Source organism: Plecotus auritus, assembly GCF_963455305.1.
Source record: "Plecotus auritus genome assembly, chromosome: 5".
NCBI classification, from domain to species: Eukaryota; Metazoa; Chordata; class Mammalia; order Chiroptera; family Vespertilionidae; genus Plecotus; species Plecotus auritus.
Genome location: NC_137776.1, coordinates 181,970,201 through 181,991,831, shown reverse-complemented (window position 1 = coordinate 181,991,831; position 21,631 = coordinate 181,970,201). Strand labels below are relative to the sequence as shown.

The 21,631-nt window shown below is 59.7% G+C and overlaps 1 protein-coding gene across 1 annotated transcript in view; it reads right to left on the bottom strand.

Annotated features, from left to right (window-relative positions):
- HMCN2 (hemicentin 2) overlaps positions 1–21,631 on the bottom strand; it is a gene marked incomplete at its 5' end in the record, with an annotated part of 146,727 nt that overhangs the window by 96,436 nt on the left and 28,660 nt on the right. The window contains 10 exons of the mRNA XM_080668341.1: positions 990–1,117; positions 1,341–1,436; positions 2,323–2,511; positions 9,876–10,025; positions 12,227–12,340; positions 13,004–13,131; positions 13,585–13,726; positions 15,633–15,905; positions 18,582–18,703; positions 19,230–19,374. Of these exons, the coding sequence (XP_080524467.1) occupies positions 990–1,117; positions 1,341–1,436; positions 2,323–2,511; positions 9,876–10,025; positions 12,227–12,340; positions 13,004–13,131; positions 13,585–13,726; positions 15,633–15,905; positions 18,582–18,703; positions 19,230–19,374 (1,487 nt within the window). The remainder of the gene's footprint in view (positions 1–989; positions 1,118–1,340; positions 1,437–2,322; positions 2,512–9,875; positions 10,026–12,226; positions 12,341–13,003; positions 13,132–13,584; positions 13,727–15,632; positions 15,906–18,581; positions 18,704–19,229; positions 19,375–21,631) is intronic.

The following is a 21,631-nucleotide window of genomic DNA, read 5'->3' as shown; positions in this document are numbered from 1 at the left end:
TGGCCGTGCCGGCACCCCACACCTCACCCCTAGCACATCCCTCACCCCACTCGCCCATGGCCAACTGCACAGGGCGAGGCACCTGATCCAAGCCCGGTTGATGGGGGTCTCCCTCGGGAGGTCCCCCACCCTGTCTCGAGGAGCACCCTGTCTGCTCTGCACCGGGGCCCAGACAGTGGTGCCAGGACTGGGTAGGCGGGAACAGAAAAACAGCCCCCCAATCGCAGCAGTGTCTCTGGTGCTTTGAAATTCAATGGGGGTGAGGGCACCTCTTTAAAGCCTCCAGGGCTCAAGGCCCCCCATGTGTCTGAGGACAGTGCTGAAGAACTGGGGAAGGGAGGCGAAGGCGGCACAGGAGCGGGGAGGAGAAGAAAGCAGGGTAAAGAGCCACCGTGCGGCCAGCACCGAGCTGGGCAGTCGGGTGGATCTTCAACCGCACGGGTCACTTCTCTGCCCGGAGCCAGGACGGGGCTGACCGGTGTGTGGTGTCTGTGCCCCGGACATTCCCGCCCCCCAGACCTCAGCACTAACAGAGGCCAGATCCCCCTGCTGAGCTCCCAGGGGGCCGGGGCCACACCGAGCCTCGGCAGGACTTGAGAGCAGGGGTGGGGAATGTTCGGCCCACGGCCCATAGCCCACATCAGGCCCACGAATCCTTTGGTCTGGCCCTGCCAAGGCACGAGGGGCGAGTTAATTAAATGTCTGACCGAACAGAGCAGGCTGATTTTTAAGTTGATGCTGTTGTATGGCCTGCGGACGATGTTATAAACATCCAAACGGTCCCTGGCAGAGAGGAGGTTCCCCACCCCCGCTTCAGAGGGTGACAGTGCTCTCAGCACATTATCAGAGAAGGTTCTGGAAAGAGGCAGGAAAGAGGGAGGAAGGATGAGGCCCTTCTAAAACCAGGGAGCAGCAGAGTGGAGGCCAAGGTGTGAATGTGACGGCCCCTCCGTCTCCGCTGCCCGACCCCGGGAGGGCCCAGCACTCACCGGCTGGCCGGCCTTGAGCCAGCGCCTCTCGGGAAAGGGCCTCCCGGCCAGGATGATGCAGGGCAGCGACACGGGCTGCCTCTCCAGCACCCGCACGGTGGGGGCGCTGCCGGCGATCTGTGGGGGGGCTGTGGGGAAGAACAGGGTGCTGGTCACACTGGATCCCTGTGGGCATCTGTGGAGACAGAGGCTCCACCCTCCCCGCCCCCGGGAACCTGCCCAGGAAGCTGGCTCCCCTCGGATACCTGGCCATGGACACATCTGTCCCAAAGGATGGGTGGTCATGGGGAGGGCCTCCCTGGGGTGTCCCCACCTCCCACCTCCCCCGCCTCCCCAGATCCACCAGCGAACCGTGTCCAGTCACCAGGAGCCGGGTCTCCGCCTGGACCTTCCCAAAAACATTTTGTGCTTCACAGACATATGGGGCCTGGTCTTCAGGGACCACACCTGAGGGGCAGAAAAGAGGCGGGCCGGACTGCTGGGGGCCATGGCATGGCTCCAGGCCCCACAGGCTCGGCTCCCCAGCGCAGAGGGAGGCCGTGGCACAGCCTGGCCCTGCAGGGATCAGGTGGGAGGGCTGGGAGGGCCGAGAGGAGAGGGATGGGGGATACGGCCGGGCTGTGGAAGGGTGAGAAGGCCTAAACCTGCTCATCTGTAAAACGGAGATGATGCATCAATACCTACGCCTTGTAGTGTGATTGGGAAAAGGGTCAATAAGATGACGTGGACACTGTGCCCAGCATCCAGCCGCGCCCATGGCCAAGTGTAGCTTTAGCAGGGGTGGTGATGGTGATTAGTGGTGGTGATGGTGATTGGTGGTGGTGATGGTGATTGGTGGTGGTGATGGCAATTGGGGGTGGTGATGGCAATTGGGGGTGGTGATGGTCATTGGTGGTGGTGATGGTGATTGGTGGTGGTGATGGTCATTGGTGGTGATGGCGATTGGGGGTGGTGACGGTGATTGGTGGTGGTGATGGTCATTGGTGGTGGTGGTGGTGACTGGTGGTGGTGATGGTCATTGGTGGTGGTGATGGTCATTGGTGGTAGTGATGGTGATTGGTGGTGGTGATGGTCATTGGTGGTGGTGATGGTCATTGGTGGTGGTGATGGTAATGACGGTGGTGGCCAACACCCATAATATTAAGCCCAGGTGGTAACACTGTCACCGTCATGACCATGACCAGTTCAGGGTAGTGAAATGACCAGCGTTGCCCAGTTAAACATGACCCCAAATATCACCCATGGTCAGCGCTGGGCTCAGGGTCCTGCTTCTAGCCACCCAGACCGGGGCCACACATCTCCCTACCCACTTTCCCCAGCTCCAAGCTCTTACTTTCAAAAAACAGCACTCCTGACTCGGGCTGCCTGGTCCTGCTGGCCCGGCTGGGCTCCAGCGGCTGGCTGTCCCCACGGCGCCAGGCGACCGTAGGCGGCGGGCGGCCTGTGGCCCGACAGGCCAGGAGGGCGCTCCTGCCCAGCTCCACGGTGACATCGCGGGGCAGCTCCATCAGCTGGGGCGCATCTGCAGGGAGGGGACCGGTCACGGTGGCTGGACCTGCCCGGCCCGCAGGGGACTGTTCCCCCTCGTCCAGCCTGGCCGTGCACCTGGGGGCTGATGAGTCAGGGCCCCGAGGCCACCCTGAGCTTGGTGGGACCCCCTCCACCCCCACCCCCGGAGCGCTCTCAGGGGCGTGAAGCTGCCCACACATCTTAGAGGCCTGTGCGGGGCTGGCAATGGGGCCACGCCCCTGCTCCTGGCCGAAGCCCACCTCCGAGGGCTGCAGGTCACAGCCTGGCCCCAGGAGCCTCTGAGGCCCCGTCGCCCTCCTCCTGGGACAGGGAGCTTCCTTTAGCAGGTGTCCTGGACTTGAGCGACCATCTCCACGGCCCCTTCGGTGAACACCACCCCAAAGGGCCGGCTTCGTGGGGGGTTGGCTGCCATCTTAATCTCCTCTCCACATCTTTCTGTTTGGGGGACTTTTTGTAATGAGCATATAAAACACTACCACACAACCAAAACGTGCTTTGTATGAGTAACATGACCTGTGCGCTAGGGTCCAACGGGGACACTGGGAGAGAAATGGCTGTCATTAATAATAACTACACCAGTGGGGAGGGGCAGGGGTGGGGAGGAGGGGGGTCAGTGTGTGGGGGGGAAATGTGACATCTGTAATACTTTCAACAATAAAGATAAATTTTTTATTTCTGTTATTTTTTTAAAATATATATATTTGATTGATTCCTTACAGAGAGGAAGGGAGAGGGATAGAGAGTTAGAAACATCGATGAGAGAGAAACATCGATCAGCTGCCTCCTGCACACCTCCCACTGGGGATGTGCCCGCAACCAAGGCACATGCCCCCGACCGGAATCGAACCCGGGACCCTTCAGTCCGCAGGCCGACACTCTATCCACTGAGCCATACCGGCCAGGGCTAGTTTTGTTATTTTTAAAAAGTATATTTTTATTGATTTCAGGGAGGGAGAGAGAAACATCAATGATGAGAGAATCATTGATCGGCTGCCTCCTGCATGCCCCACACTGGAGATCGAGCCAGCAACCCAGACATGTGCCCTGACGGGGAATCGAACCATGACCTCCTGGTTCATAGGTCAACACTCAACCACTGAGCCACGCTGGCTGGGCATAAAAATAAACTTTTTTAAAAATTACCCCAGGACAACATTTCTGCACAGGCTTCCCTGCTCACCTGAGTTATAAAAAATGTAAACACACACGAGGATTTTCCCTAATTTCTGCCCCTCGCATCCCCAGATCCCGTGTCCCTCCCCAAGGTGACCACTGCTAATAGATGGCAGTGTTTCTTCCAAACGTTTTCTCCAAGCGCTTATTTTACAGTCGGGGAGGAAAGATGAGTTATTTCCCAAAACAGACTCTCACAATCCTTTCGGCCCTGCAGCAGGCCAGAAGCAGGTCCGACTCCAGCCAGGTCCCGCCCTGGCCCTGCAGCCGCTGGACACTGGCCTCAGGTCCTGGCCGCAGACCCAGGCCCAGAAGGCCCCCAGCCTTTTGTTACGCTTCACATCCAGCGCCACGGAAAACACCCCACCTCTGTGTTCCTTCCATCTCTTTCCAGAAATGCCCCCGTCCATCCAAATCATGACGTCCAGCTCCCTCCCGGCCTCAGGGACTAGGGAAGTTCCAGGGAGATGTAAACACAATTTGGAAAATTACAAGGAGGAAGATGGTCTTGGACTCCACCTCAGGCCTCTTTCTCCTGGGGCCTGGAAGCCGAGACTCAGAATCCCAGAAAGCCTCTGCCCCAGGCTCGTCTCGGATGGGTCCCTGGGCCTGCAGGGGCCTGGGCCTGGGGGCACGGCTCTGCCATCCTCCCACCCCCCAAAGCCTGCCTTCTCCACTCCGCTCAGCCTGCCTGCAGGGCTCAGCTCCAACCTCCCTCCTCCAGGCTGTTTGGGGTCTAAGGAGGGAGCGAGAGAGAGTAGCTGGGAGGCCTGCCTGGAGATGCGAGGTCCCTCCTCCAGGCAGGCCTCCCAGCTACTCTCTCGCTCCCTCCTTAGACCCCAAACAGCCTGACTTTGTCTCCCGAATCCGGGCTATTGTGAGGCACACTCTCTTCCCCCTTCTCCTCCCAGGCCCAAACTTCCCCCTGAGACGGGACAGACCCTGCTCATGATAAGCAAAGAATACGTATAAAGGGCAGCATTTCAAACGCCTACTAAGTGACAGGCATGGCGAGGGTGCTTCCAGGAATGTGATTTCATTCATGGCCTCACAGGCTTAGGAAGTGGTATCACTGCACAGTGCCCCGTTTTACAGACAAGGAAACTGAGGGTCAGGGAGATGAAAGAACCCGCCCGAGAGCATGACTTAAAGTCAGTGGCAGAGGCACCCCTGCATCCCGGATGCGCTCGGGGACAACTTGGCCGAGGCCCCGGCCAGAGCCGCACCCAGCTCCCGCATCCCCTCTCGGGGTGAGTCCCAACGCAGCCAACCCCAGACTCAGACCCTGCCTGGAACACGGTGCCTCACCCTCCTCTGTAGCTGCCCCCCACCCTCACCCGGAGCCTCCAAAAGGCGGGACCCCAGAATCTTCGGATGCCAGAGCTGAAGGTCCTCTGGTCCCCTCGTTGGCCAGAGGAGGGGGCAGGTGGCCCTGAGTCCTGCAGCACCAGGGGGGCTGAGGGCCCGACTGCCGCCCGCCCAGCGTTCTTCCCTGGGCCCCGTACGTGAGGCTCAGCCACCTCAGCTTTCAGGCTCCAAGCGCCCTCCTCACAGCGCCCAGGTGACCCTCTGCAGCAGGGGTCCTCAAACTTTTTAAACAGGGGACCAGTCCACTGTCCCTCAGACCGTGGGAGGGCCGGACTATAGTTTAAAAAAAAAACTATGAACAAATTCCTATGCGCACTGCGGGCCCAGGACGCGTCGGCTGCTAAGCAGGACAGGCAGTGGCACCCGGCGGGCTGGATCCATGTCCTCGGCGGGCCGCATGTGGCCCGTAGTTTGAGGACACCTGCTCTGCAGTAACCCAGGGGACACAGTGAGTGGCTCCCCTGCCATCTGCCCTTTCACATGGGCCTCGGGCAGGTTTCGGGCAGGAGCTGCGAATGCTCAGAGATACAGGACTCGGTGGACAGGTCAGGGGAGGCTGCAGCTGCGTGTTTGTGGGAGGTCTGTGTGGCGACCCTGGAGCACCCAGGAAGAGAGCAGGGCCCCACGGAAGGACACGTGCCACCAGCCCAGGAGGGGGAGGATAGGAGGGCCTGGCCACCTGGAGGGCTGCCTGCACGTCCTGCGGGGCCTCCCAGGGCCCCCTCTGCCTTCCCCCTCCCCGGCCTCTCATCTTCAGAGGAGCTGAGGGTGCTGTTAACGGGACCCAGCTGGTGGGGCCGCTCCCTGCTCCAGGAATTCCCCGGGGGAAAGACCCCATGGATTCCAAGAGGTAACCATGAGAGGTGCTCGCTTCCCTTCCTCCCGCTCGGTGCCCAGGCCAGGGACACCGGCCTGCAGGCCCACAGCCTGGGCAGGCCCCACGGGGCACCCCGGGTGACCCCTTCACCACTCTGGGCCTCAGTTTCCCCACTGTAGAGAGGTACGTCTATTTTTACCCTGGCTGGAATACCTTAAGGTTCTGGGGCTTTCTCATCATTTGAGACCCTGTAGCCACCCCCAGTCTCCTCGGCCAACCCCCCCATCCCATGGCCTGGAGCCCTGGGGCGGGGGCGGTGGGAAGGAGGGCACAGTCAGCCTTGACTCAGTCTGACCAGGGAGAGGGAGGGGTGTCAGGCCCGAAGACGATACCGATGGGCAAGGTGGACCCCACAGGAGGTGGGACTAAGAAGCAGGGACTGAGATGAGAGGGCAGAGAGAGGGGTGGGTACTCATCCATTTAGAGAGAGATCAGCAGGTGAAGGTAACTTACTTCGGGGCATGTCTTTCAAGTCATAGAAAAGGCACTGAACTTGGGGAGGGGTGCCAGCCACAGAGTCAGTCACCAGCCATGGCTCACATCCGTGTACCGCCCTCTGCCTCAGTGGGCCCTCGTCAGCCCACCTGGCCTGCTGCAAGTGTACCGAGCGTGATCCACTGAACAAAACACGTTATCTCGTTCCATCTCCCAAGGCCCCGTGAGCAAGGTCTGTTACTGTCGCCCCCATTTTACAGATGAGGGAGGCGCGGCTCCGAGAGGTAATCATTTGGCCCGATGAGCGGCAGAACTCGACTGCTGGAGGCCAGGTGCAGGGCCGATGCCAGCCCCTGCAGCTGGTCCACAGCCCCAGGCCTGCGCTGCCCCCCAGCCGGAGGCCGCCCCCCTTCAGCGCCCGAACGCCCCCAGGAGGGCAGTTCCCAGTTCCCCGGCAGGATGTGGGCACGGCGCCCACCTGTTCTTGGCGGGGGGAGCCTCCGCCAGCCTGGCCAGGAAGGCCGGACCACAGCTGCCCCCCAGATGGGCAGGACATTCAACTTCCCACCCCTGCCGCCAGGCCAAAGCGCCGGCACACGGGTGCTGGGCCACTGTCCACCGCTCCCCGACCCAAAAGCCGGAGGCCGAGTGGCAAAGTGCCCCAGAAGCCCACCGTTAGGATGCCAGCTGCCTACTCTCTCCGACGGGGGGGGGGTGGCCCCAAGGCCAATGGCTGGCAGGCCAACGACAGGACCGGGCTGCACGTCAGCCTGGGCCCCACAGAAATAAGGCTCTGCTGAAAAGAAATCAGACAGGGGGGCAAAGGGCGATGCCCGCAGGCATGCCAAGTGCAGCCACCCCCGGAACTGCCTCTCTGCCCACCCAGAACCCACCGGCTAATCGCTAAGACGGTGGCACTGAGCAGGCCTTTCTTCTCTCTCCCTCACACAACATCTCAGAGAGACCTCAGACGGGGAGCCCGAGCTGCAGAGTAGGGGAGCCACGTCCGAGCTCACCCTGCTGGGGAGCATCAGGATCAAGTCCAGGGGCTGAAGGCTGGGACCCTGGGTTCAGATCCCAGCTCTGCCTCTTGCCAGCTGTGTGACCTTGGGCAAGTTACTTACCCTCTCTGTGCCTCCTTTCCCCCATCTACAAAGGACATAATGATAGCATTCACCCCAAAGGGGATGAGAGGATTACATGTTAGTACATGACCCCTGCTTAGAGCTAGCCCTGGCACAGGGCCACGCACAGAAGTGTTAGCGTCTATTTTTATCATCATCAGGCTCTCAGCCCGTGGCTTTCCACACTCACCCTGCCCCCACCCAAGAGCCCAGCCATGCCGGGAAGGTCTGAGCCCATAGCTTTCTTCCTTAAAATCTCTCGCCGCCCCGCAGGACAAAGCCTGAACCCTGCCCAGCCCCCGAGGGCAGGCCAGAGTGACCCACTCCTCTCCCCACCGTCTCTATGTCGCACTCCCGGCCCAGCTTCTCTCGTCATGGGGGGGTCTGCACATGCTGTTCCCTTGTCACCTGAATGACTGCTCTGGGCTCAGCTTGAACATCACCTCCTCCAAGAAGCCTTCCCAAACCCCCCGTGTTGGGTTAGCCCCCTTTCCAGGGCACCCACAGACCCCCCAAGGGTGCCACTGAGTACTCCCACTGACCCCACTAGCTACCCAAAGGCAGATGCCACTGTGTCCCCAACACCAGCCCCGGTGCTGGTGACCTCGTATTGGAGGAAAGAATGATGGAACAAATGAATGAAGGCTAAAGGTACCCCAAACCTGGGAGGATCTCAACCCTGATATGCACCGTCCCCACCAGGGCCAGACCCTCCTAACTGGGCCTGCTCCATCCAGGGCTCTATCTCCTGGGGGAGCCCCTAGCCCAGCCGTGGGCAAACTACGGCCCACGGGCCGGATCCGGCTGTTCTATCCGGTTCTCTTGCTCTCCCCTCCGCTCCTTTACTTTGAATTTATATTAGTTCACACAAACACTCCATCCATGCTTTTGTTCCGGCCCTCCGGTCCAGTTTAAGAACCCATTGTGGCCCTCGAGTCAAAAAGTTTGCCCACCCCTGCCCTAGCCCGACCCACCCAGCCAGAAAGCACATTCCCGATTCTCTGCACCTCCCAGATCTCCCAGCACCTGTCTCTCCGTCGTGGCTGCAGCAAACCCGCAGAGCCCAATCCGTCCCGGCGCAGCCTGCCAGGGAGCTGTGCCTACGACTTCCGAGCAGTTTCCAGTGCCAGGACCCAAGCCTGGAACTCAGACATCCCGGCCCTCACAGCCAAGGCCACGTACAGACACAGAAGAGAGAGACTGCCCTCTGTGAAAAGGCAATCATCCTCCCTCGTTTATTAAGCAGTCACGATGGGCTGACCATGTGCAAAGCATTACGTGCCTGATATCACTGAGCCCTCACAGCCCATTAAGAAGCAGTTTGGCCCGGCGCCAGTGTGGCTCAGTGGCTGAGCATCAACCATGCACCAAGAGGTCACCAGTTCGATTCCCGGTCAGGGCACATGCTGGAGTTGTGGACTCAATCCCCAGTAGGGGACGTGCAAGAGGCAGCCGACTGATGTTGATGCTTCTCTCATCGATATTTCTGTCTCCCTCTCCCTCTGTCTTTCTCAACAATCAATAAAAACATATTTTTAAAAAAGGAAGTGGTATGGTCTCTCTCTCTCTCCCTCTCCCTCTCTCTCTCTCTCTCTCTCTCTCTCTCTCTTTTTCACCTCCTTACTCCTGGGGAAGCCATGTCCCCAAAAGCTGCAGAAGCCCATGTGGTTAGGTTAGACCTGAGGCCTCCCACCAGCAGCCGCATGAGCGAGCTCAGCGGGCATGCTCCCGCCCCAGGCAGGCCTCTGCTGAGCCAGAATCCGCCAGCAAAGCCCCTCTCAGAACCCGAGCCCTCCAGAACGGAGAGGGAAAACATGTTTATTATTTTAAGCCACAAAGTTTTGGGGCAATGGTGACTCAGGGAAAGGTAATACAGCCGGGAGGGCATGGGGGGGGGGTACATGGTGACGGACGGGGACTTGACTTGGGGTTGAACACACAGTACCGTGTACAGACGATGTGTTCTGGAATTGTGCACCTAAAACCTGTAGAATCTTGTTCACAGTGTCACCCCAATAAATTTAATAAGAAGGAAAAAAAGAGCCCTAGCCGGTTTGGCTCAGTGGGTCAAGGGTACATGCCTGGGTACATGCCCAGTAGGGGGCGTGCAGGAGGCAACTGATCAATGATTCTCTCTCATGATTGATGTTTCTATCTCTCTCCCTTCCTCTCCCTTCCTCTCTGAAGTCAATTTAAGAAAATAAAAGGGAAAAAAAGAGGTAATGCATACACCATCTCCCTCGGACCTCCCTCATCCCCAAGTGTTCGGGACACACAGGATGCAGACTCCGCACTGGCCAGCTACCGGGAGGGGTTCTCTGCTCCCGGCTCAGCAGTGGGGCGGAGGGGGCGGGCAGGCGGGGACGGGCCAACACTCACGTCCAACCTCCAGCCGGATTTCCGCAGAGGCCGCACCCAACTCGTTGACGGCTCTGCAGGTGTAGACGCCAGCATCCCTCTCCTGAGCCACCGGGATCCGAAGCGTCCCAGCGCTGGAGTCCTCGGGGGCCAGGATCATCTCGAGACCCTCTGGGCCAAAGAGAAGAACGCATCAGGCACGGCCCGCGGTCGCCGTGGGCGGCTGGGACGCAGCCTCTCCTGACCCCAGGCTCCTGCCACGCACGGGCTGCGGCCTGGGGCAGTGGGGGAAGGTTCCCCCGAAAGTCTGGGAACAGAGTTTCTGTTTTGCCAGAGGAAAAGGGTTCTGGAGACAGAAGGACGAGGCGGTGGTACGATGGTGTACGATGGTGTGAGTGTCCCTAATGCCACTGAACTGCCCCTAAACATGGTGAAGGTGGTAAATTTTTTGTGTCTTTTACAATTAAACCTTTTAAAGTCAGCACCACTCAGTCAGTCCCCTGAGCCCCTCTGTTGAGCAGGAGTGAGGCCCAGTCTGTCTCCCTCCATGCAACAGGCTCTTTACCCAAAAACTCCTTGCCTGGGCCTCCCTACGGGGTCCCCACCCTCTGCCCAGGGTCCAGGCCAGGGGTCCTCAAACTTTTTAAACAGGGGGCCAGTTCACTGTCCCTCAGACCGTTGGAGGGCTGGACTATAGTTTAAAAAAAAAAACTATGAACAAATTGCTATGCGCACTGCGGGCCCGGGACGAGTTGGCTGCTAAACAGGACAGGCAGCGGCACCCGGCGGGCCGGATCAATGTCCTCGGCGGGCCGTATGTGGCCCGCGGGCCGTAGTTTGAGGACCCCTGGTCCAGACTGAGGCTTGGATCAGCTCTGGGAGGGGCCTGGTCACCCTGAGATGACCACCCCCCTCCATGCCTGCCTCTCTGAGGCCGCCCCTAGACAGCCACCCTGAGGCCCCCCGTTATTTCTCCTCCAGGCTGCTGGCTGACAGACTCCCTGATTCTGAACCCCTTTTAACGTGTAATTTAATTTTTCATTTGTGGTAAAACATACATCACACACGTTTTTGCCATTGTAAGCATGTTCAGTGCCCAATCCGTGGCATGAAGTGCATTCCCAGCGTCGTGCACCCATCACCACATCCCTCCACAAAACTCCTTCCTCTTCCCCAACCGAAACTGTGCCCATTAGACACGAGTCCCCCGCTTCACCTCCCCGCCCCCCGCAACCACCATTCTACTTTCTGTCTCTATGGATGAGCATGTTCTAGGGACCTCATGTCAGTGGAATCAGGTAATATGTGCCTTCCGTGTCTGGCTTATTTCACTTAGCATGATGTTTTCAAGGATCATCCATGTTGTATCAGAATTTCATTCTTTTTTTTTTCTTTTTTTTTTGTTTTTGTCTTTTTCTGATTCTTTTTTACAAATTACAAAAGCTGTGGTGAAAAAACACAGAACATGAAATTCACCATCTTCACCACTGTTGGGTGTGCACTTCTGTGGGGTGAAATATACTCACATTGTCACACACTTGAACTTCATTCCTTTTTAAGGGTAAACAACCTCCCGCTGAGAGAGCCCCTTGTAAAGAGGCTCCAGGGCGGGGCTGGGAGGGCTCTCAGCGGGAACACGCAGGGACGTGGGCCCTGAATCAGGGGTCCTGAGGCCTCTGCCACCACGGGCTGGTGCCCTGGGACAGGATGCTCAGACTCTGAGCTCACGCGCCCGCGGGTAGCCTGAGATAATACCTGCCTTTCTGGAAGCCCAGGTGGCAGACAGGTGCTGCGAAGGATGGAGTGTGTCCAGGTGGGGGCGCTATGGGGGCTCAGGCTGACCCTGGAGAAGCAGCCCCACACCCACGCCCGCTGGTGGGTGCACAGAACAGCTCCCGCCAAGCCAACGTCCAGCTGGGCGCCCAGCACCGAGGACACACGTCACACCCGTGAACCCCACGAGCTCCAAACAGCCAGGGGCTATTCCTCCGTCTCTCGGGCAATCCCGCACTGAGGCCACATCTCCAGGAGCACTGAGCGCAGCCTGGCCCCCGGCTCGTTCCAGACACTTTGCTCGTGTGGACTCACATCATCCTCACAACCATCTGGGGTTTCCTCATGTCCTAGGCAGGGAGCCAGCTCAGAGATGCCAAGTCCCGCGCCCACGGGCGCCCAGGGAGCCAGAACCAAACCTGCTCCTAACCCCTGAGCCGCCCTGCATCCGCTGCGTGGACTGTGGGTGGGGGGTGAGGGCTGCTGAAATGGGCCATTTCGCCCCCAGGCACTCCATTCGGAGTGCCCCCACCCCAGTGACTGTTCCCCCAGGGCCCCAGCGGGACAGTTCCGCAGGCCCCTCTCCCCACCCCACGTACCTCGATACCAGACGACCCGGGGCGGCGGCACCCCGGACGCCTCGCACGCCAGCACGGCCTCCTGTCCCACAGCGGCGAGCACCACGGCATGGACGGCGGAGACGGAGGGTGGGTCTGCGTGGGGGGCAGATGGGAAATTTGGTACCCAACTCCCCAGACTGAGAACGTGGCTTCCACGGCCTGGGGGTGGGGAGGGGATAGAGGTGGTGCGGGGCACTCTGCCTCCTCCCCATCCCCCACCTCGGGGACAGTCACCCCAGGAAAATTTAGCCACAGCTCATTTTTTGCAAGCTTCCCACCCGGGACCTGAAGTTAAAGCCAGTCACTCCTGGACCAACCCCTCACGTTCCTCACTGAACCTGCCAAACCCTACGAATGCCCTCCACGGGATGCCAGCCGCTCCCCGGCCCCGCACCCCCCGCCCCACGCCAGCCTCCTGGCAGCCCCTCGAGCTCCCAGGACTCATTCTGGCCTCGGGGCCCTTCCCCTCCGGTCTCCCTGCCTGCAATCCTGTCCCATTCCCGTCCCTCATGGAGGCCTCAGCGGGTCCTGTGTGTGACAGGCACTGCCCCCACCCCCTCCTGCACATCACCCATCACTCACCCCACCCAAAAGTGCCTTCCTTATCTGTTTTGTGCCTCCTCACTAGACAGGGACCTGTGTCACGGCTGTGTCCCCACTGCCTGGCACGTAGCAGCTGATCAATAAGTATTTGTGGATGGGAAGGAGGGAGGGAGGGAGGGGGGTCCCTCTCCCCAGATGCTGTGACCCAAGTACCTGTGTGGTAGAGGGTGACCGTTTCCTCGTCTGTGCCAACCTCGTTAGCAGCCTGGCAGCTGTAATTCCCAGCATCCTCTGGGGCCAGTCCCTGAATGATGAGGGTTCCCTGGCCATCCACGTGGATTCTGGAGTCATGGTCAATGGCAAGGGGTTGATCAGGTTGGGTTTCCCCAGTCATCGTTAATAACAAATTCACTAACGTCGTCAGGGACCACGCCCCCGCACTGCCCTGCACCGAGCTGTGTGCTCAGCACTTTACATGCATTGTTTATTTTCATTCAGGAGGCTCAGAGAGGTTAGGTGATTTGCCCAAGGTCACACAGCCTGACTGGCAGAGGCAGGATCCAAGCACAGGTCTGCTGGACTCTGTGGCTGTGGCTCCTGACCCTGGAGCCCACCCTGAGGCATCGTCACGTTTCCAGAGTGACTGGGCTCCTGAGCCTCACGTGATCCCAGGAGGAAGGCAGGACAATGCTACTCCCCGTTTAGGGGTAAGAGGACTGAGGCTGGGACAGGTCCCTGGGGGTCCTGGTCCCCCCTGCTCCCAGTCCCAGAGCCCCAGGCCCTGGGCCCCTCACCTGTGGTCCTCTTGCAGGGTGTGACCGTCACGGCTCCAGGAGATGTGGGGTGCAGGGTACCCAGATGCCGAGCAGCTGACCCTTACCTCCACGCCCTGGGAGAAGCGCTGGGACCTGGTGTGGATGCTGACCTTCGGGGCCTCTGCAGTTCAGAGTGGGCAGGCAGGACAGAGCCTGTCAGAGCAGCCAGGCTGTCCCGGCCCCCAGCCCTGGGACCCCTCCCACGGCCACGGCCACGGCCACTGACGGCAGAGACACAGGAGGCAAAGGCCCTGAATCCCCAGGAGTGGCCTCCCTGGGGACTAGGGCTGACTGGGCAGCCACCCAGGCACATCCCCAGGGCACACGGGGACTGCTTTCCCAGTGCCCCCTGGGCGCCCCCTGGAGTTCCCCTCTGGGCCGAGCACCTTGGAGAGGCGTAGGGAGATGCCCGGCAGATGCCAGGGCTGGGAAGGCTCTCCCCTCCAGTGACCCTGCGTGACCCCAGGCCTGCACAAGAACTGGCCCCAAACGCAGAAAGCACACCAGACTTGCCAGGCTCCCAGAGAGCTCACGGGCCTCGCCTAGAAGTGGGAACGCCCCCTCCCATACCAGTGGCCCAGATGCGGCCTCAGAATCCTTCTGCACGCCCCCCAGGCGCCAAGCAGGGGTCCAGAATCCTTCTGCACGCCCCCCAGGCGCCAAGCAGGGGTCCAGAATCCTTCTCCACGCCCCCCAGGCGCCAAGCAGGGGTCGCTGGCGCCAGAGAGCACCCTTGTTACAACACTTTCACACTTGGGGGAACAGCACCCCAGGGGGGCGGCTGTCTGAACCCTGGCAACCTGAGGCCATGCCTGGGTCCTAAGACTCCCAGACAAGTGCTCTTCCAACTGTCTCCTCCACCCTATCTGGTCAGTGCTGCCCAGCAATGACTCTGGCTTCAGCAGTTTCCAGTGTCCCATCCCTATCCTACATATTGGGGGGGGGCAGGGGGGAGCGGCAAGGGAGGGCTCTGGAAAAGGTCAGGACACAATGAAATGGGCTTGGCCTACAGCAGTAGGAATTTAGGTTAGATAAGAGGATGCATTTCCCAAGAGTGAGCACCACTAGACATAGGCTATGAGGCTCGGACTCCTTTCTCTAGAGGTTCAGAAAACACAGGAAGGGTTGAGGCTGCCTGCCAGAGGCCATGTGTGGGCACAGGGATGGAGGGAGGGAGGGAGGGAGGGATGGAGGGAGGGAGGGAGGGAAGGAGGGAGGGATGGAGGGATGGAGGGAGGGATGCAAGGAGGGATGGAGGGAGGGAGGGAGGGATGGAAGGAGGGAGGGATGGAGGGAGGGATGCAAGGAGGGATGGAGGGAGGGAGGGATGGAGGGAGGGAGGGAGGGATGGAGGGAGGGATGGAGGGAGGGATGGAGGGAGGGAGGGAGGGAGGGAGGGAGGGAGGGAAGGAGGGAGGGATGGAGGGATGGAGGGAGGGATGCAAGGAGGGATGGAGGGAGGGAGGGAGGGAGGGATGGAAGGAGGGAGGGATGGAGGGAGGGATGCAAGGAGGGATGGAGGGAGGGAGGGATGGAGGGAGGGAGGGAGGGATGGAGGGAGGGAGGGAGGGAGGGAGGGAGGGATGGAGGGAGGGAGGGAGGGATGGAAGGATGGAGGGAGGGATGGAGGGATGGAAGGAGGGAGGGATGGAGGGAGGGATGCAAGGAGGGATGGAGGGAGGGAGGGAGGGATGGAAGGAGGGAGGGATGGAGGGAGGGATGCAAGGAGGGATGGAGGGAGGGAAGGATGGAGGGAGGGAGGGAGGGATGGAGGGATGGAGGGAGGGATGGAGGGAGGGAGGGAGGGAGGGAGGGATGGAGGGAGGGAGGGAGGGAGGGATGGAGGGAGAGATGGAGGGAGGGAGGGAGGGAGGGATGGAGGGAGGGATGGAGGGAGGGAGGGATGGAGGGATTGAGGGAGGGATGGAGGGAGGGAGGCAGGGAGGGAGGGAGGGAGGGATGGGCTTTGGGGGTAAAGACTGGGTAGTGTGTGGACCTGGGAGGACAGCCACCAGGAAGAGCCTCACCTCGCACCAGGAGCCAGGCGGATGCCCTCGCGACCCCGTTGGCGTTGCTGGCGATGCACTGGTACCGCCCGCCGTCGCTGGGGACGATGGCGCTGACCTCCAGGGACAGGTCGTCCAGCTGCCTGACTCTGCCCGTGGAGGCCGGCAGGACGCGCCAGTCCCGCACCCACGTCAGGTTGTAGGGGGCCTCTCCCAGGACCCGGCAGGACAGAATGGCAGTCTCCCCTGGGGACACGGTCACGTTGGGCACAGGGACCAGCTGTGGCGGAGGGTCTGGAAGGACACAAGCACGGGAGGTTCGCAGGGGCTGACTCGGGGAGGACAGCCCGCTGGCCCCCGTGGTGTCGCGATGCCAGAACCCAGCACCGTGGCCCTCAGGAGACTTTGGCCAGCAGAGAGGTTAACCGGTGTCTGCTCACCATCGGGGACGGCGCACCCGGGGAGGGCGCATTCCCTGTCGCCATCCTACACCCGCCGAGGGCTGCGTGGCGTGTGCGCGCTCTGCTCCCGGCAGCCAACTGCGCTAACAAAAGCTACACGGTTCCTCACACGCTTTGAGCCAATATTTGCACCCTTGGGAATAAAGCTTGGGTTTTAAAATAACTCTCAAGAGGGAAAGATTAATGAGTACAAAGCCACGCTCCGTGCAAACAGCAGGGCTATTATTACACACAAATGTAGCCCCTGCCCGAGAGACGGGGGAGCAAAGAAAACCGCTGTCTCGCCAAAAAAAAAAAAAAGCCACAAGAAGTGGCAAGATTAGAGACCCGTCAATCAGGGGCGTGGGCCTGAGCACCTGCAGCGGGAACGCTGGATCCACACAGGCCACATGTGCCAATGACCGTGACGTCCAGGCGAATGGAGCCTCGGACCTCCGCAGCCGATAGGGGCAGAAATAGAATACTGGGGCCCCGCTGGAACTGTAGGAAATATTAACCAAGCTCTGTGAACCGTGACTGCTTGGTTCTGATTCAAGAAGGCACATTCCAGCCTGGCTGGGAGTTCCACGTGGGACCTGGGGGCTCACCTGGAAAGGCAGTCCATCCTCCCCATCCGGGAGCGGCCTGTTCTCATGGGAAGATGAGCAACCTTGTTGCAGAGACCAGAGCCCGGCCCTTAGAAGACCCCCAGCCTTTGCACACCCACAGGCCTTGGCAAGTCTCCAGCCCCCATGACCTGTGAACTGCCCATTGGGCCTACCCTCTGGCTACTTTCCCATGTCATCTCTGTCCTTCCCCCCAATATCAGCAGCTGGCTTACGGCGGGGGGCGGAGCAGCCTTCTGCGGATGGCCTGCTGCTCTCCATGCTGCCGGCAGGATTGAATAAACTCTCATAATGATTCAACCCTGTCTCTGCTGCATTGACTCAAGCAGTGACAGGCAGCTCAGACCCACTGATTGGTTATAAGATGAATACTGACATGAATTTCTCTTTAAATACTTTTACACCAATATATTATGCCAGTGCACCCCGATACGCCAGCGTGCGTATCGTGGCATATCGGGGCACCTGGGTGTTGTGGGGGAGACCAGCAGTAGATGCTGACTGTAGTGCCTTAGACAGTGCCAGGGACTTGAAAGTCGGATGCCACGAGTGGCTTAGCCGAGAGGAGAGAAAGCAGATATGGCAAACCGTTAGCCACTTGCAAAGTCTCAGTAACTGGTGGGCACGTTGCCCGATGCTGTTCTACTTCTCTTTGCTCATCATCATTTACAAAAAGCACATTTTTGTTCGTTCCCGCCCTAAGCACGCGTGCTCACAGGCTGTATTGTCAGAGGATAACAGCTCGGGTTGTTGTAAGCATGTACACTCCTCTGCCATTTGCGTTGAAACGCACGCGCAGATAAAGGTCTGAAAGGAAGCAAGCCAACATGCTCCGGAGGGCGCCTGTGGGAGGGAGCCAGGCCGCTGCACCCTCCTGCCTGTGTTTCCCCGTCTTCCTCCGGGAAGCCCCGCTCTGGGTGAGATTCAACGATGCAGAAGGCCTAGCTCTGCATGCTGTCTGGCTCCTTCCCTTCTCTTCCAGACAGCTGGGGTTCACTGTTTAAAAAATAAAGCCAGCCCTAGCCGGTTTGGTTCTGTGCATAGAGTGTCAGCCTGCAGACTGAAGGGTCCGGGTTTGATTCCGGTCAACAGCACATGCCCCGGTTAAGGGCTCGATCACTAGGGAGGGACAGGCAGGAGGCAGCCAATCAATGATTCTCTCTCAACATCAAAGTTTCTATCTCTCTCTCTCCCTCTCCCTTCCTCTCTGAAATCAATAAAATTTTATTTTTAAAAAATAATTCAAGCCCTGACCGGTTTGGCTCAGTGAATAGAACATCGGCCTGTGGACTGAAGGGTCCCAGGTTCAATGCCCGTCAAGGGCATGCACCTTGGTTGCAGGCATATCCCCAGCAGGGGCTGTGCAGGAGGCAGCGGATCGATGTTTCTCTCTCATCGATGTTTCTAACTCTCTTTCTCTCTGTAAAAAAATCAATAAAATATATATTTTTTTTAATTTCAAAAATAAATAAATAAATAAAACCAATTTCCTTTCAAGATGGTCAGTGGCATTTCCAACCTTCCTGCGCGGAATGGTGCTATCTCGTAGGGACGTGGAGGCACAGGTGTCGGGACTGCAAGATGGACAGTGGCCCCTGGAACGGTCTGGGGGCCGGCAAGTCCCCAAGTCCAGACCAAGAAATCAGGGGAGGGAGGGAGGCTGGGCAGGGGGAGCGTGGCCAGAGCCGAGGTCCCAACCTTTCTCCAACTGAGACCCGCGGGCCATCCGGGGTGAGACAGCCCAAGAGGGGCCGGCGGGCAGGGGACAGCGGCAGCCAGACTCAGTGACGGACAGGCCCCAGCAGCTGGCTGGCACGCTCCCCCACGGACAGAGACACCCTGGAAGGAAATCCTAGAGGGAAAGGTCAGGAAGGGGTGAGGAGGAGACACTCGGAGGGACAGACCTGTGACGATGACCCGGGCCTGCGCCCGTCCGGTCCCAGCCCTGCTGACCGCTGTGCACTCGTACGTGCCTTCCTCGGCCTTGGAGGCCCGTGGGATCTCCCAGCTGCTGTTTCCTGACTCCCTGCGAACACACGACAGCCGGGCACACACAATCACACTGCCCCCAGTCAGAGTCTGCCCCCCCCCCCGACTCTCTGGGGCCCGTTCCCCTGAACCCTACACCCAGCGGGGAGGCCCAAATCCTCTTGGAGGCTTGAGAAGAGGCGGCGGGCAGCCAAGGACATGCAAATTCCACAGGACGCTGTGTGGCTCTGCGCAAGTCCCTGCCCCTCTCTGAGCTCCAGACTTCCACCCACAAAGGGGAGCGTCTTCCCTGCCCTGACCCCGGGGAGCAAGGCCTGGCACGGGTTGAGTTTTCTGCAAGCTAAGGGAGCCCCGTGATGGCCTAGCATGGCGGGAACCTTGGGGACCACCTTCCCCCATCCCCGGCCCCTCTGAGAGGTGCCCAGGCTGGGCTGCCCTGGAGGACAATATGACCGAGCCCAAGGTCACTCTCCTGCCACCCGCTCCCCTCAGATCCCCGCAGGGCATCGGGACCCCAGGAGCCCAGTGGCTGAGGACAACGGGCTGGCCACGGGCCCACTCACTGTAAGTGCCTCTCCTCGCCCAGCCTGGCTCCATGCCGCCGCAGCTGCAGCCGGAACGGGAGGGCGCTGTGCACCGAGCAGGAGACCAGCAGGGGCTGGTGCAGGTAGCCGTGGATCCTGGGGGGCATGCTGACCAGGGGCCCGCCTGCAGGCAAGGACCAGCACTCAGCAGGCCTCCCTGCTCCCCACAGCTGCCCGCGCTACGCCCAGCCACACCCCCACAGGAGCAGAGGCCTCTCCAAACCTCAGTCTCCACCTCTGTAAAGTGGGGCCGGTCGCAGCACCGACCTCATCAATCGCATCGTGCTGTTGTGATTCTCTCAACTGTATCAGGCCCCAGACCTGATGAAATGCTACCCAGACAGGGCGCCCCAGGGGCGGGGGTGGGGTGTCAACTGCTCATCGGCCCGGAGGGTCAGTTCTCCCCAAAGATGTTGGAGGGGAGCCTTTTTTATTCAAAAATAAGCATAGCTGGAGCAAAGGCAAAATTCACACGCATTTTTGAGATAAAATAAGAGACTTCAATGAAATCTCACAGCTTGTGATGAGCCCCCGGGGGCCCTCAGCAGACACCACTGCCCCCCTCGCCTGACCCTGGTCTTGGGGGTAACACATTCTCTCCTTGGCTATTGGAGTTACTTCCATGGAAGTCTGAGAACCACCCCGCAGGGTCCCTGGCGGCGCGCCCATGCCTCGCGGGGTGATGGCGGGCATGCGCTCAGCCCCTGTGTTGCCCTCTCCGCGTCCCCGCCGGAGATGCTGTGAGGGCTGGACCATGTGCCAGACCTCCTCTGAGCACAGAGCGGGGTGGGAGGATGGCGGTGACATCATGCTGCAGGCTCCCCGCCACGTCCCAGGGGAGAGGGATGCTGGACCATCCAGCCATGTCCTCAGCTGGTGCAAAGCAGCCAGCTCACCCCCCCCGCCCCCCCCCCCGGCGCGCGCACACACACACACACACACACACACACACACACACCACCCCGGAAGCCTCTGCAAAGCTTGCTCAGGCTTTCTCTTCCGTGAGCTGCAAGGGCCCAGCACCCCCAGGCCCAGCCCTCACACCTCCGAGTCTCCAACCCAGAGAGCCTCCTGCTCTCAGCCAAACCCGGGAGGGAGAGTAGGAAGCAAAAAGCCAGCCCACGCCGCTCCCTGCCCCACAGACACACTTCCATCTGGAGCTGAGGTGCCGACCAAGAGCCAGAGCTAAACTCCACACTCCTGGATCCATCGCAAAGGCCAGCAGAGAGAAACAGAGGCCGTTACCCTGCTGCTGAAATGTCTTTCTGAAAAGTCCTCTCAGAGCTGTAAAGGCCAAGGGGGGGGGGGGGGCGGTGGCCGGGACCACGGGAGGGGAGGCCAGCAGGAGGCTGGAAAGAAGGGTCCTCACGTCCTCACCTCACCATGGGCACCTTGGTGCCCCCGCCCCCCCCCCCCCATTGATGTGGACAGAGGAGTCTGCCCCTCACCGAGATCCCCAGTAAAGACCTGGATATCAGTCACAGCCACCTCTGTGAGCCCCTCCCAGGCCGCCACATGGGAAGGGGGAGTGGAGCCCAGTATGGAAGCCAGTGGCCATCCCGAGATGCCCCTGCCAGGACCAGAGACAGAGCTGGAAAGCCAGAGACTCCACCCTGCCCTCTGGAAGCTTCCAGACTGATGTGAGACCTCAGGCACACAAAGAAAACCAGCAGAAAGCCAACACGTGTGGGAACCAACCCCACCCAGCCACAGAGGGGACCACAAATGAGCTGTGCCTACAAGGCGTGGTAGCAATGGCAGCTGCCACGCGTGGAGGGCCCTGGTCCACAGTCCCCACATCCTGGGTGCAGACCCTGAGTGGCCCCAAGAGCCGTCTCTTTGTGAGCATTAGCTTATGGAACCTTCAAAGCAACCCTGGGAGGGGGCTGGCCTCCGGTCCTTTTTTTCTTTTTCTAAAATTATTTTTCTTTGGTGGCCTCAGTTTCTTCATCTATAAAATGGAAACACATCTCAGAAATGGTATTAGCATTCAAGGAGCTAATGTGTGGCAAGTGAGCTTGGCCCAGGACTGTCCCAAGGGAAGTGCTCAAAATGATGGCTAAATAGTACTAGCAAGATCATGATTATACAGTGATTATAATAACAAAAGACCATACCCACACCCATTGCCCTGCCCACTGCTGTGTCCACATTATGAGTGACACAAAATGAAATGCTGAATGGACAGGTGGGTGGATATTTGGATGAATAAATGGGTGGGTGGGTGGATGGATGGATGGATGGGTGGATGAGTGGGGAGATGAATGTTGGGATGGATGAATGGGTGAGTTGGTGGGTGGGTGGATGGATGGATGGATGGATGGATGGATGGATGAATGGATAGATGGATGGGTGGATGGATGGATGGATGGATGGATGGA